At 43.7% G+C, this 16,092-nt stretch overlaps 1 protein-coding gene across 3 annotated transcripts in view; it reads right to left on the minus strand.

Annotated features, from left to right (window-relative positions):
* The window catches only part of PLCH2 (phospholipase C eta 2), a 249,475-nt gene that overhangs the window by 21,643 nt on the left and 211,740 nt on the right, over positions 1 to 16,092 (minus strand). For all 3 annotated transcript variants that reach the window (XM_034753316.1, XM_034753315.1, XM_034753314.1), the window contains exons 12-19: positions 13,100 to 13,192; positions 11,640 to 11,740; positions 10,211 to 10,308; positions 9,195 to 9,377; positions 8,624 to 8,731; positions 5,397 to 5,521; positions 1,665 to 1,749; positions 869 to 1,015 (exon numbers count right to left, since the gene is read on the minus strand). In XM_034753316.1, the coding sequence (XP_034609207.1) occupies positions 869 to 1,015; positions 1,665 to 1,749; positions 5,397 to 5,521; positions 8,624 to 8,731; positions 9,195 to 9,377; positions 10,211 to 10,308; positions 11,640 to 11,740; positions 13,100 to 13,192 (940 nt within the window). The remainder of the gene's footprint in view (positions 1 to 868; positions 1,016 to 1,664; positions 1,750 to 5,396; positions 5,522 to 8,623; positions 8,732 to 9,194; positions 9,378 to 10,210; positions 10,309 to 11,639; positions 11,741 to 13,099; positions 13,193 to 16,092) is intronic.

Raw genomic sequence — 16,092 nt, forward strand, 5'->3', positions numbered from 1 at the left:
AAAAATAAAAACAAACAAATCCCCAGATCTCACCAGCAGCCCAACTAGCAGACTGCTTTACATTCAACTAGCACCGGCAGTAATTGTGGCCACTGGCGAGCTGCCAGCAAACACGAGACCAAATGTGACTCCAGCTTTGCTCAGGAAGGCTTTTGAAGTTTGCCCCACTGTTTATAAAAGTCACTGTATCTCATTTACGCTGTCGAAAGCCAAAACACTGCCAAATAAAAATAATACATTTGAGAAAAAAAATAAAAGTTGTAGAACAACGGGACAGAACGAAATAGATCATTTACTGTAGCCTTTGCAGTCCAGCAGGCTTAGCTAGATAGTGCTTTCTCAGGTCCCTCCTGATCCTCCGCACTTCTACCCAATAGCACTTTTAAACCTGAGCAGCGTAAGACATTCATTAATTAAGCTGCATAACATGCCTGTGATAGAGGCAAGGATTAGCATCCCCATTTTACAAGTGGGAAAACGGAAGCACAAGGGACCGTATTTTCAAACAAGCTCCACACCAGTGTCCATACAAGTGCCTAAATCAGTAGCTAGAATTTGTTCTCAATGAGAACTTCTGGCCACTGAGCACCTTTGAAAATCGGGCCCGAGGAGGAGGTTATGCGACTTGGTCATGGTCACACGACGAATTAGTGGTAGATGTGAGTACAGAACCCAGGAGTCCTGACTACCCAGTCTCCTGCTCTAGCCACCGGCTCACAACAACTCCCCAGGGCAGATGCACATTTGTGTGCACACGTGGCAAAGCTACCCTGGGAGATATTTTACTTGTCACAATAAAGGAGTTTTATAGAACAAGGCCTCAGCCAATCGATCCTGTATGTCATCAAGACAGAGAGCACGGCCTTACCTGGCATCATGCTGGTAAAAGCTAACGTCCTCTGTCCAATGAAATCCCGCCCAATTGGATCATGATCCCACACCAGAAAGCGGACCAGCGCAATCTCTGGCATGTGCACTGTGAACACCAGAGTCTCCTCCCACATTGGATTGAAACCTGGGAATTGGAGAATCAGCTTTTGTTATTTACATTGCAGTGGCACCAAGCAGCCCCAGCTATGGGCCAGAAACCATTTAGTCCTTGCTATGTTGTTCTGAAGATACATCAATTCCTACACAGTAATGGTCCCTCTAATCGACCATAGAGGCTTTGGTTCTGCATTCCTTGCACATCCGGAACTCCCACTCCTATCAGTGGGAGCTGCAACGGTGTAAGAAACACAGGATTTTCATGTCTCACAAACATTTTTATCTTCTCCGAAGGTCTACCGAGTGGCAGAACAAGGAGTGATAGACCTGAAAAGTTGCTGGCTTCCAGTCTCCTGTCCTGACCACTACCCTTCTCTAATGAAGAGGAGTGTGATATAAATAAACAGATTGATCTGGGTGTCTGATCTCATTGCACCAAAATTGTAATTACACAACACTCCCTTACCTAGGCCCCGATTCACCAAAACACATAGGAACACGCGTAATCGTCACTGACGTTAACAACACTTAAGCTGTGCTAAATGCTTTGCTGTAATGGGTCTCAAGTTTGGCCGATTTTGCCTCCATGTGACAAAATGACCCTTCGAACTTCACGTCCAAATGTGTACTAGATGGCAAAGGGGAAACAAAAAACAAACACCCAAACCAGGTCTTACCATTGTCATCAACTACTCTAGTTTGCTCTTTGTAGCAGTCCACTGGTAACCCTATGATCTCTACCTCTACAAATGGATCTATAATCTAGAAAAGAGAAAGGAAAGAATATTTTAAAAAATGAAAAAGACAGAAATCAAGTAATATCCTTATCTTCACCACATGGGCATCAAACGCTATTGCAGATGAAACAGCCAGGATCATATGGGTAACTTGTCGCTTTGCTGCTAAAAGATGTAGGACTAGATCGCATTAAAAAAATATAATAACCTTCATCATCATCATCATGTGACCGCTACCCCATTGATTCAAAATGGGTGTTACAGCTCACAGCAAGTTCTCTCTATTTGAATATCTTTCAACTCAGTGTACATCTAAGCAGAAGCTTTAAAATTTTCTTCAGGGTGGTCACCATTGCAAATAAGTTGTAAAGAGACAACTTGCAAGACAACATAAACTGAGCGAGTTCAGGGAACGTCTGGTCGTGGAAGATCTCGGTGACCAGAGAAGCAGCCTGGTCCAGTGGATAAAACAATGGACTAAGACTCAGGACATGCAGGTTCTGTTCTAGTCTCTGACTATGGGCAAATTACTTCTGTTCTCTGTGCCTCCTTTCCCACTCCTGCTATCTGTTTAGACTCAAGATCTTCATGACAGGGCACGTGTCTTGCTGGGTGTTTATACCTGCCTAGAACAATAGAGCCGCGATCTCAGTTGGGACCTCTAGGAACTAAAATTAACAATAGTAACTCAACCATTAGTTAGATCCTAGGAAAGCCTGCTACTGCTTTCAGTCAGTGTATGCTGAACACAGAGCGCGTACAACCACTAGTCAATACCGTCTCAGCAGGGAGAAGAGCCTTTCAAGTAATTGCTGTCCACGAAACTGACAAAAACGATAAGGAATCATCTCAAATCTGAGACCAACTAAATTGGGATGACAAAAAACAAAACAAACAAACAAAAAAAACCACAGAGTGGCTGGACTGAGTAATGGTTGAATGCTAGAGTTTTGGTGTTCACCAGAAAACAAATCTTCAGCACACGGGATACTTTGTCACTAAAGAAAAACACAAGCACCTTACCTCCCTTCCTTATTGCTTGCAAGACAGCTGAATGTTCGGTATATATGAACCTTGTTCATATAGCTCTATTCTGCAAAAGGCTCTGGGGGAGGGCCTCTCTTTTCACAATGTGTATATAGTACCTAGCAGAACGAAGCCCTGATAATTGATTGGGGCCTCTAGGTCCTACCACCCGGCCAATAAAAGAAAGGGTGGGGTTTCCGAAAGCAGCCAAGGGCTTGTCTACACTTGAAATTATACAGCAGCGTAGCTGCAGCATGTCACTGGAGACACTACCTGTGCCAATGGGAGGGGTTCTCCCATCCTTGCGGTTAATCTACCTCTTTGAGAGACGGTAGTGAGGTCGACGGAAGAATTCTTCCACTGACCCAGCACTGTCTGCACAGGGAAGTTAGGTGGGCTTAACTACATTGGGCAGGGCTGGGTGTTTTTCCATGTCCAGAGCAACGTAGCTAGGTCAACCGAACTTTTTAGTGTAGGTCAGGCCTAAGGGACTTTAGGGCACAGGTGTCAATGGTGTTTCTAAGTCATTTAGAGTCTGTCTACGCTGCAGTTAAACACCCACAGCTGGCCCGTGCCAGCTGACGCGGGCTCGTGGGGCTGTTCCATTCCATTCAAACTGGAATTTTAAAATTCTTAATGTGTCAGTGAAAGCCTTGAAGCCCTGTTATACGTCAGGACAATGCATTGTGTAAAGATGCACCTGAGCTGTGAAACTGGGATCCCTAAAGATTAGAGTTGGTCGAAAATTTTCGGACAGAACTAGCTGCAGCCAGAAAAAGCAGATTCTGTGAAATCTCAACGTTTCATGGGAACGTATCAATTTCATCACAATTTCCATAGGAAAGTATCCAAACATTTCATTTCAACTTTATCGTTTTGACTTTTCTATTCTATAAAAAGTTACCTATTTCATTTTGTGAAACAAATGTCAAGGCAGATTTTTTTGTCTGATTTGGGACAAAAACTAATTTTGAAATATTGTAATCTCCCCGGGATGGAATTATCAAGTTTCTACCAGATATAATGACCATCACGGGTGTTGGAATCTGGAGTTTTGGGGCAACATCCGCTCAATTATTTTCTGCTTTTCCCCACCCTCAACCTTTTCTCTGTTTTGTTTTGAAAACTTTATTAGGGAACTATTCCTGCCAAAAGGACCCATTTGTCACCACCCTCTGCTTGTGACACCACAAACCCCTCCAGAGAATCTAACTGTGATGTCACAAAGTGAGGTTTGCCTCACTTGAGGGTGGGGAATACACAGGCAGGAGAGAAAGGAGATGAAAATTCTCTCTGAGGAGAAGACAACCTATGCACAGCCCAAATGCCCTTGGCAATAAAAAAGGGAAGTGAAAGAAAGATGTTGACTCATTATTTTCTATGTGGAGTCCATGGCCCATTAATCTTTCAATATTAGCAGCTTCTCCCACCCCACCAATAAATCTCGTTTGTATTACGGGAGCACCTAGAAGCTGCACCTGAGATCAAGGCCCCATTGTGCTAGGCGCTACACAGATGCAGAGACAGTCCCTATCTCAAAGAGCTTTGACTCTCCACACACAAGACAGACAAAAGGCAGGAAAAGGGGAGACTATTATCCCCGTTTCAGAGACGGGGACCTGAGGCACAGGGAGATTATGTGACTTGCCCAACAGGGAGTTTGTGGAAAAACTAGGACTGGAATATGTATCTCTAAGGCAACAATCCAACAATTCAACCGCACACCATCCTGCTGCTTCTGGCCAGAATCTTCATTTGGATTGACAGCCATTCCAGACTCACACTTGGATTATGACAGCCATTTCAGACTGATACATCTCTCAATGCTAAGCATTCAGGGAAAGAGTATTTCGAAGTATTCGTTCCAAATCCAAGCATTTCAGAACCACGCAGAGGTTCGGTTCTAGTTCTAATGGGCTAAAGGCTTGAGGGGAAGTCTTACTTGGAGCTAGTTGGTTGGTCTTCACATTTCCTGAAGATTAATGTTTAATTAATAAAGGCACACTGGCCATACTCCACAAGCATTTGATACACAACAGCAGAAGAAATAAAAAGCCCCAACACTGGCTGATTTTGCTTTAATCAGAGTTGCCAGAGGCTTTAAACAACAAAATAAACTGCCACAAAACACACACACACACACAAAGCCAAACCAAACCAAAGAGGGGGCGGGTAGAGAAGGCACACAATGCACTGTGCTGGGGAGCGGGAGGCTGGGATTATTATTCACACAGGCAGAGGACAAGAGGGACCCTCAAGTAGCTTCATTTGTCTTGCTGACGAGCTCAGCAGTTTTGTGCACTTTTAGGGGACGCAGGGTTTTGTTGGCTCTGTTTGAGAGTTTAAGAGCACTGCAGTGAATAGGGACCCGTCACAGTGATCGAGCATCTTGGCTTTTCCTACACATCCTAGAGGCGCCGTATGAGAATAAGGCAGAACAGACTAGCTCCACAATGCGTAAGGGAGGAAAGGCACCTGGTGCTCTTGGAAGCTAATGAGCTGCATGATATATTCGAAGTGAAGCTCAGTGTTTCCCATAGAAACAAATGCAAAAAGTTAAGGCCTTGTCCAGACCAGCCCCCAGACAGACAGACAGACAGACACTCTCAGATAGAAGAGCCTCATCCCCCGTTCAGCATTCCCCACCTCTCCTCTGTCTCCCAGCATGGAGTCCCGGGGCTTCGGTAGCTGTTGCCCGCTGATTATCCTCAAGACCAGCTGCTTCTTCAACTGATTGGGGAGTGGGTCTTCAGAATTTGGGTTAAAGACACCTGTGGGGGCAAGAATCCGCAGAACATAGAGGAGGACTGGCACTATTTTATGGATGGTGACATTTTCCTCGAGCTCTTCCTCTCTCTTTTCCCTGCTGATCTGACTCTACAACCAGTTGTTAAAAACTGTGCTTAGGAAGGTGCCCCACCCGGTCCCCTCAAGCACTTATAGGTACAAACATCCAAAAATGCACCATAGTCATTAACATCTTTACAAGCAGGTAACACACTGGCACATCATTTTGGATACTTTTCAGCATAGCGAGCACCAAGGACAAGTTAATTGCTTACAAAGGCCATTGGAAAGAGCTTTAGATGCAAACATCGCATGTTACCAAATTAATCACCAGGTAGTAGGTTAGATCTGGTGGCACTGAGAGGTTGGATCTGAACATCCCATAATTGTGTGTGGTGGATTTTAAAATCCAGACCTGAATTTTATGGCTTTGGAATCATCACCAATTGCTTTTACAACATAAACACTGGAACTTTGCTGAGGTGAAATAATTCATAACACACTGAAACTCTCAACTTAGGATGCTAGCAAGTGCTCTACTGTGTCATTCCTGACTTATACTAGAACAGAAAGAAAGCATCAGCCGGCAGTAATCTGAAGTTAAAAGAGCATTTTGAAGACAAGCTCAAGCAAGGGATAGTAATGGACTGTACTGTTGTAGAGCAGTGGGAAGAGATGGGACATTGCAATAAAAAAAGATAGGATAGTAAATACAATTTATTTAAAAGTCCAGGGCTGGGCAGATATTAAATCAATGAAGAAAAGTGAGAGTTGTTTACATATGACAACTCAATCACTAAGATAGTATTAAAATACTTTGCTTAAGGTCACATTATCAGAAATATGTAGGATTCTAGATAAAGGGTTTCAGACAGAGAGAAAGTGACTAATTAAATGAGAAATCAACCAAATAAAAATGATGGTTTCATCTTTCTCAGGGACAAATCTGCTTCAATGGAGCTTGGAACAAACACACAGATCCTTAATAGCTGGGTGCCTTCAAGGGAGATAGTCATTACGCATCCCATAAAGTGTAGTAGTGTAGGCCTAAAGGAGGACCACACCTGCACAGACCTATGCACACCCATAAAACATTCCACACCCACTAGGCTCCGCTTAAGAGTTGTTCTAACCACAAGCACATTAGTAAGAACACCGAGGAGTCCTTGTGGTACCTTAGAAACTAACAAATTTATTTGGGCATAAGCTTTCGTAGGCTAGAACCCTTGTTAATCTCTAAGGTACCACAAGAACTCCTCGTTGTTTTTGCTGATACAGACTAACACAGCTACCACCCTGAAGCACATTAGTGTAACTGATTTAATTAAACTAGACTTAATAAAAGTGCATCCCCTGTAACTTCTGAGTGCACGTAACGGCAATCGGTGTACAATTTTTGCATGTCTGCTTTTGCAAGTAGATACGGTTACCATGGCATTTCCTTAGGAAGTGGTAACGAACACCACAGTGAAGGTAAGACTGCAGTGGTGAGAACTGTACAAAAAACCAAACAAACAAAGCCCCCTTCCTCTAAAATTCCAAAATATAACTAACAAAGGGTGTAATTTTCAAGATGTCTAAGGGTATGTCTACATGGCAATTAGATACCCATGGCTGGACCATGCCAGCTGGCTTGGGCTCGGGCTAAAGGGCTGTTTAATTGCAGTGTAGACATTCTGGGACCCTCCCACCTCGCAGGGTCCTAGAGCCCGGGCTCCAGCCTGAGCCCGAATGTCTATACTGCAATTAAATAGCCCCTTTGCCCAAGCTCCGTGAGCCTGAGTCAGCTGTTGCAGGCCAGCCACTGGTTTTTAACTGTGGTGTAGACATTCCCTTTGTGACTTAGAAACCCAGGTCCTGCTGACTTTCAATAGGACTTGTGGCTCCTACATCACTCAAGTGGTTTTGAAACCCCCACCCCAAAGTCTGATGATTATTATGACAAACAATTATATAAACCTACATGCAGCAGGACCAAGAGATGCGTCTCCTGTGAGTGCTGGGTCCCAATCCCTGTACCACTTTGGATACCCGTCAATACTATTCCAGCTTTGTTTACTACGGAATCTCTCCGGTAGGATAATGTTTGGTTCCCCGTGCTGTGTTTTGTGGATTTAGATGGAGAGCAATTTGTCACCCCTCGAGGCTACAGAGCCTGCCCAACTTACATTTACCTGTCAGCTGATGCTCTAAATTGGGATTCTGTCTTCATTAAAGAGAACGGACTGGGAAGCACTTAGTGCTGTGGGGGTTTGTGAATTCTTGCCTGACTTGGCTGGGCTGAAGGGGAGAAGATGGTGCCTTACAGAGTGAAAGCCTTATAGAGATCAAAGAAACGGATATTTTATATACTGATCCCAATCCCTCTATCACTGTGGATGCGAGCAGTGGTTAGTATGTAGTGGCAGGTGCGTAGGTTCCTTGCTGCAGGCACCATCCCTAGAGCAATACAATCCAAACTCCATTCGGGGGAAAACCTCCATAACTCCAGCCCATCGCAATATGGACACTGTAGAGAGGATGAGTCTTTCTCATGTGTGGGGAGATATGGGCCTCATTTAGCTTTCACTTATCTGTGACTACCTTAGATGACGTTTCATGTGCCTATAGTTATACACAGCCCATGTGACAGTACATGCAGTCTCTACTTTCAAGAAGTATTAACGAATAAGTCTATGGTGCATGTACTGGGGGGGAATTAATCCATCCCAATGCATTCAGAGATACTTGGGGATACTGGGCCAAACCTGCTCTCACTTCCACCAGTGTAATTCAGGAACAACTTCACTGACGCCAGCATAAGAGCAGGATAAGGCCTGAAGTTTCAAAGGGTTTCCTCAGGCTGGAGGAAAGCGCCCAGCAGCTGTACATGTACACTCCCCTACACTCACACAACTTCAGAAACCGTTGGAAAAATCAAGCCCAAACATAATGAGTTACTGACTCTACTACTTCCATTCTCATTGCTTGCTGGCATATCCCACAATGCATAGCAGTGCCACGCATCTTTCCCTCAGAAAGTACCGTTCCCACCCCCAGGAACCTTCCTCTCCCTCTGCAGCCCTCACTGGCTGGCGTTTCCTTACCTTGACACATGCACTTCGGTTTGAGGATATAGCCACAATTCCCATTGGCATTGAACTTGGCCCGGTTCAGCTGCAGCATTCTCCCCTCTGACTGATAGTTCAATGCGACTGTTGCAAAGAAGGACGCAATGACATTAAGTCTGTTGAGAGCATTCGCAGGAAAGAAAACCTACGTATGTTTTAAATTGGTGACAGAGAGCCAGAGATGTTGGAACAGGGACCCTCTTCTCCTCGTAAACCCAAGATAGCACAGCTCCAGGGAGAGTCTTTCCTCCTGTCTGTGGGGTTTCTTGCATGTGGGCAGGAGGGCATTGCTTTCCATGTCTCAGCCACCAGTTGCCACTAGGGATATGCATACTCAAGGCATCCTACCCTACTAGAGGCACAGACAATACCCCAGGTACCAAAGACCCAGATGTCAGGAGAGTTGGATGATCAGGTAACCTAGGGGTCTTTGCTGGGGCTTTCTGTTCAGCCTCTCTTTCAAAGAAAGATTCTGGGATCCCATTCATGCATGCGATTTCCACCTAGTTAAAAAAATAAAATAAAACAAAATGTCCTTTTTGCTTACCCATCTGGCAACCAGCGTTCCAGAAGGGCTGGGGATTGTAATTGCTGGAATCGACGCGATAGGAAGACGGGTAGATGCGGGACAACTGGTGTTGGTTGAAACGCAGATATTGTGCTGGCTTTTGCTGGAGTATCTGGTGGGCCTTTGTCTCGCTGAAAGATGAGACCTGCCAACTGGAAGAGACTGCAAGGAGAGAAGAAAGTTAGAAGGGGATGGCTTCCCCTTAAAAACAATCTCCTCCAACAACTTCCCATCAGTTACTAATAATTTTCTTGCAAACACAACCTGATCAGATATGGTTTTTGCTCTCTTCCATCACCACATTTTGTTTCATGCATGGAAGAGTTAGAGGTGGGAAATCCAGGTCAGGTACAATAATGATCTGAATCATCACACAGAACTTGACCCAAATCTTTGAGGTTTGGGGATGGCTTGAGGAAAGTTTAAATCGCTGTTCTGCTCAGGATCAGGTGCAGAAAACATCCAAGGAGGGCTAAAATCTCCAAGCAGTTTTATTTTGCAGAATCAACTGTTTTGAAGCAGCACTTGAACTTTCATATACTTAGCCAAAGTTCTGGAGATTTTCCTATTGCTTTGTAATGAAGATTAAAATGTCTTAGGTAGTGATTCCTCTCCAAACCACCACAAATTCTAGTTGGGAGCAGCATAAATGTCCTTTCAGAATTATCCTGCTTCTTAAAGTGTAAACTGGCATACAGCAGCCTTTCTAGCAATTGGCAGTAGCCAATGGGTTACTACAACATGTGGTTATTTTTATCCACTTTAATGAAGTTCCTGCACAAATCCAGATTCACATTTCAGACTCCAAGTCTTAACAAATGATGACTGGCCACTTTGAAATGACACCGATTTATTGCATGCAGCTCTGCTGTCAAATTCCTCTTGGAATAAAATGTTTATAATCAAAATTAGGTGCAAGAACATAAACCTTCCATGCTAGTTTCCAAGCTCTATGCAGAGCAGTTAGTTTTTAGCAGATACTTAGATCAACCTACTTTCAGTTTCAACATCATGGATCCCAACAGACTTTGTATACTTCACCAAGTCAGAGAGAGCCCGGGAAAGCTTCATTGTTTTCTTCTGTCTGCTCATCCTGGGTGAAGAAAACAAACCGTTTCCCATAAACTGATCAAGAGGTGATTTCCCCCCCCCCCCCAAACTTTAGTTTTGTAAATAACTGGCAGGGTAATGAAATACAGGGAGGAGTCTCTTCCAATACGGAGTACTGCTATGCCCGTTCTGTTCACTCCCTCTGGGGCACCTGGCATTGGCCACTGTCGGCAGACAGGATACTGGGCTAGATGGACCTGTGGTCTGACCCCGTATGGACATTCTTATGTTCTTATGCCATAGTTGTAGGGACACCACATGAAGACTCATTGTAACAGTACAGGCTTCTGGTTAAACCAGCGCTGGAAGCACACAGAAAGACTGTCAATGGGCTGTTGGCTCCTGAGCACCTAAATCCCTTTGGAAGATGAGACTTAGGCGTCACAACACTGAGCATAGCAATGCCCAAATATCTTTTAAAATTTGGGCCAAAGAGCCTCATCTTCTTGTATGTTAATGGCCAAGAAAAGACTTGAACTTCTGGTTAAGAGTTATACTTTAAGATCTGGTATGTTGCAGATACTCTATGCTGCTAGGCAGGAGGTTGAATTGTGGACTTGCCCTTGAAAAGGTCTTTTTCACCACCAACTGATAGGATAGGATAGTCCTTAAAGGACGTGTATTTTAAATACCAAAGAATTTGGTGCCCTGTCCTTCCCATTTGCTTCAGGTTAACGCCACAATGTGCCGAGTGGGTTTATGATCTCAGCATGGAGTTCTCTGACAATGCTGCTGGCTGTTTCACAGGTATTTTTCCAACACACCCTCTTCTGCCCTCCATTCAGTTCTCTTGGTAGCCCCAATAAATCTCTCCTAAGCATCCCAACCTGATTTCCATCTGACCTCTTGCTTCCAGTGTCTGGAACCCGTCAGATAATCTCAAAAAAAAATAAAAAAATCTTTGGCTTCAGGTGTTTTGAAGGGATGATTTTCAAAAGCAAAATCAAAGCAGCACTTTGACTCTTTGGTGCAATGCCATTTAACAAATTAAACAGCCACGGGCTTTATGCGCTCACCACGAACCCCCTGTGATACAGGAAGGCTACCATGGCTAAAATGCTACACCAACTTAAAAGACATCTTCACACTAGAGCTGGGCGAAGTAGTGAAACCTCAAGCCAGGTCTGAACAACAGGTCTGGCTCAGTCATCCACTGACAAATTAGGAAGAGCCATGTCAGGAGACTAATCTGAGGATGGAGCCACAAACATTTTGGATCTATCTTTACATGGGCTTCCCATCATACAGTTATAGCACCCAAACTTGCTACACTTGTATACACACCTCTGTGTGCCAGGATTCCTTGTTACCAACCTGCTATAATGCACCGCACCCCTGGCTAAATTTCCTTGACAGTCTAGGTCATCTTCACCTTCTTCCAGGCTGGATGCCTTTTTCAGTTTGCTTCCTTTTTTCTGCATAAAGGAAACAAAACCATGGTACAAAAACAGGCATGATTGTTCAGCAGAGGCTTATGTAAACATTTAAAGGGTGGGGTGTGTGAAAAATAAATACAGATTTAGTCATGTGTGCCTGAGTGCTACGAGCAGAGCGGAGCAAACCTCCTGGGATTTGTTCTGAAAAGTTGTGTGCAGGGGGAGCAACCAAACAGATGTCTGCAAAATTCAAAGTGGGTGCTAGAAAAGGAAAAGGGTGATAAAAGGGGAAAGCCTTTGTCAGAGGATGAATCTGCTAGTCTGAGGTTAGCCATTCATATGCAAGCGAGCCATGTTGGTTGTGCGATTGCATATGGGGGCAAATAATTCTGGACCCAGATTTTTAAAAGTGACTAGAGATTTATGGGTGCCCAACTTGAGGGACTTTAAAAGGGGCCCAGATTTTGAGCACGCATTTTGGGAAGAACAGGCCCCTCAAGTTGGGCACACAGAGTTTTAGTCATCTTTGAAAATTCTGGCACAGGAGTTGATCTGGGCCAGCTAGCTTTCAAAGCCACACCCATCAGACCAGCATCTGAGCAGCTGACCAGGCTGCCCCATGCAATACTGCTTCATTCTTTCAAGGAGCATGTTTCCTCCAGGGACTGGGAAATGGTAACCTTTTACTCCAAGAGACTGCACTACACCAGAATTGATCTGTGCACACGTGGACGAGACAGCCCGGGGTTAGAGCCTTTCATAATGGGACTAGAGATGCTAGCATGAAAGGTGCTGTCTAAAGGGGAATTATTATTGGTGCTACTATGATTACTATGATCAGAGAGAGCGTGAGAAAAGGATTCTCTTGTTCCATTGTTACTCTAAGGCACTTTGCAATAAACTCTTGTAGCGCAGTTTAAATTAACTTTAGTGCTTTGCAGGTTGGATCTGGTAGCTTGAGATTGTCAGCATTTGACGTGAACTTAAGCAATTTGTTAAGAATAAAGGCAACTGGTCATCCTGCCTGCTTGGCCATTGGAGTGGGACTCTGTCAGACTGTGTGTATTATATATCGGGGGTAGCCGTGTTAGTCTGTATCTACAAAAACAACAAGGAGTCTGGTGGCACCTTAAAGACGAACAGATTTATTTGGGCATAAGCTTTTGTGGGTAAAAACCTCACTTCTTCAGATGAAGAAGCTTATGCCCAAATAAATCTGTTAGTCGTTAAGGTGCCACCAGACTCCTTGTTATTTTTGTGTGTATTATATCTTCCTTCTCTCTCTCCAACTGCCCCCCACTCCACACACCCCTTCCCCCCCACACACAGATACATACGTATCTGGGAGCTTAGTGCTTCTTCTGCTACCCAGTGGAAGTTATCTGTTGAGAGACTAACCTTGCGTTTGGAAAAGCTGCCCATCAGCGACCGGCTGTACCGTTTGTTGGTGCTTGAGTCTTCCCCAGATTCCACTTCATCCTCAAGTTTGTTCTATAGCAAGAAGAGAGCAAGAGAGACTATGAAAGGATAGCAGACAGGACAGCAGTGCTGCAGAGAACCACACTGAAATACATCCAGAAGTTTGAAAAATCCATCCTAAAACCTCAACATAACTCCGATTTATACCAACATCTCCCCTACCAGTTCAATGCAAGACCTTTCAAGTCAGCAGCATGATCTTATTAACTGCTCTTTTCTGCTGGCGTAGTCACAGTCCATGGGCACTTTCACAAGAATCACATAAAGTACCCATGCACCAGCCTCTGGTAATTTCATTACCTTGTCCATCGTGGCAAAAATTGGGCGACAAACTATGTGTCATGCACCGATATTTGATTGTTTTGCAAGGCAGACACCAATGGGATTTACTTGTCTCACAATAGCTGAGCAGTCTACTCTTTGGGATTAACAGGATCAGGTCAAACAATTCTGCTCATTGTTTGAGTGGCTGTATTTTTGCTAGGATGTGTAATGATAGGATCCCTCACAGTAAGGAAGAGAAAAGAATCTTCTTACGACGCTAAAGGGAGGTTCTTCACTGAGGCCACTGAATGTAGACAAGAACCCGGGGTTCCCTGTCTCCCTGATTGGCTCAACACAGCCTGTTCTGCCTAGTGCAGTCCCTACAGGGACTTGCCAAGCCCTGACCTGGACTACACTTCATGATACATTACAAAAACAGCTAGGTTTAAAAGTATGCACCAACTCAAGCCCTAGGAAGACTTGGGAAGCAGAGTTCTGTTTCTAAGCCTAGCTTAGCTTTAGTTCCAAGATGCTTGCTAAGTAACCTGTCTCGAACATTTCTAATTTGCATGTAACAACCTTCCCTAAGCCCTTTGTGGCTAATTATAAACTCTAAAGTGGCAGTGCTTCAAGTTCATCCAGCTTAGTCAGTGGGCTGAGTACATTTTTATAAATCACTGTTATTATAAAATTAAAAATGTGAAATAACAGAATAGACACTTTTTTCTTACACAAAAAAGCCCACACTTTTAAATGCACTTTATAATGGAAAACAAATTCTGTTTGCTCGAAAGAAAAAAAGTCACCTGTGTATATTTCACGCTCCGGTTGCTCTGTGCTGGAGCCAGAAAAAAAGCTCTGTGTCTCTGACAATGCTGCTCACCTGGCATCATCATTAACTGTGTGCATTCAGCTATGGAAGCTGAAGTCATTAATAAACAATTTATACAGAAAGCTAATAAAATCCAACAAAGTAGATTGCTAAACACCTTTTCCTCCATAGTTCCAATTTGCATTTCCAAAGACTGCCACACTCCATTATTCATGTGCAATGAAAGATTATCCTCCTGTATCAAGCATTCACTATAAAAATTGCTAATAAAAATATCTCACCCTTAAAAAGCAGAAAGAGACCTCTAAATGGACATCAACAGGAGAGACATTTTTCTTCATAAATAGCTTTTACATAAACAAGGCAAAGTACCAACAAAGACCCATGACAAAACATTATAGCAGAGGGAAACATGCTTTTCCTTTCTATTTTCTTAATATTCTCAGTCAGAAACAAATCTTGGAGTGTTGTAAGAGTCAACAACTCCAGTGGAGTACCACTGGATTTATAAGCACCCGAGAGCAGACTCTGTCCTGTCTCTGGGTGCAGACAAAAAGAAACCAAACAACACAGGTAAGTAAAAGTACAGTTAAACAGTATAAGCAGGGTTGCTGGCATATCTTTGGCCAATGAAGATAGGGGACATTAATACACTAAGGCTGAAATAGGGAGGATATGCCTTAGGGACATTCATATTGATCCTTACATGTTACGTCAAATGACTGAAATTTGACAGGACTCCACTATATTAAGTAAAGGTTGGGAGCCCCACACCACAGCCTGGTCTTCGCTTCATTCTGTTACTTCCAGTACATATTTTGCTGCTCCTGATACATATAGTCCCACTGTTCAGGGGTCCCTCTAGTGCAGCAATGATCATGGCAGTAAACCAAGTAGTGGGTCACGATGAGCACAAGGAGAAAGATGGTGACAGAACTATTCTCAGGTGTCTTTTGATTTAACCAATATTTGCTGGTTTGGATGCATCTTTATTTCACTAGTAAAAAACTGGCATTTACCAGTTAAAACCTAAAGCTTACATTGGGCATTAGACCCATCAGCTATGGTCAGCAAAGTGCTTTCACATCCAACACAGTGCCAACCAAACAGCTTTCCAAAACAGAGCGGGGATAAACTTCGCTGAATAACCTAAAGAGACCCGGGGTGCCCTGCAAACCAACTGAAGAAATCTAAAATGCTCCAAGTTGTATGGAAAAATCCTACGGAATTGAGTAGTGATGAAGCCAATAGGGTTGATCTAGAACTATAAAAATGAATATCAAATTTCAAATGTAAGCTTGGAGCGTTCTATAGCATGGAGAGAATTCTTTAGACAGTTCCACAACCTCCCATAGAACGGCTACTTTCTATTAAACTCTACAGGACAGTTCCCTAAGGGAGGCTTAAACTATCCTCACTCTTAATGCAGCACACAATAGAGTTTTCCAGGCCAAGAAAGCTTCATGCCTCTAGAGGGCACTGGTCCTACACACAGAAAGCTATGCCACTTACTGAACGGCCATTGATAGTGTGAGGGATGAAGTGTGGGGGGACGAGACCATACTTTTAAAAAATAAATGTCAAAGAAAGAAGGTCTAAGTGGGTGAGGTAATATCTTTTACTGGACCAACTTCTGTTGGTGAGAGAGACAAGCTTTTGATCCATACAGCGCTCTTCTTCAGGGCTGGGAGAGGTACTCAGAGTGTCAAGATAGAATAGCACTGAGAGAATAGATTATTTAGCATAAGTAGTTAATACATATTTCAAGGGCCCATTCCCAGTGAAGTGGCCCATTAACACCACTTGAGTAGCTTGA

The sequence above is a fragment of the Trachemys scripta genome, chromosome 19 (genome assembly GCF_013100865.1).
Source record: "Trachemys scripta elegans isolate TJP31775 chromosome 19, CAS_Tse_1.0, whole genome shotgun sequence".
Lineage (NCBI taxonomy): Eukaryota > Metazoa > Chordata > Testudines > Emydidae > Trachemys > Trachemys scripta.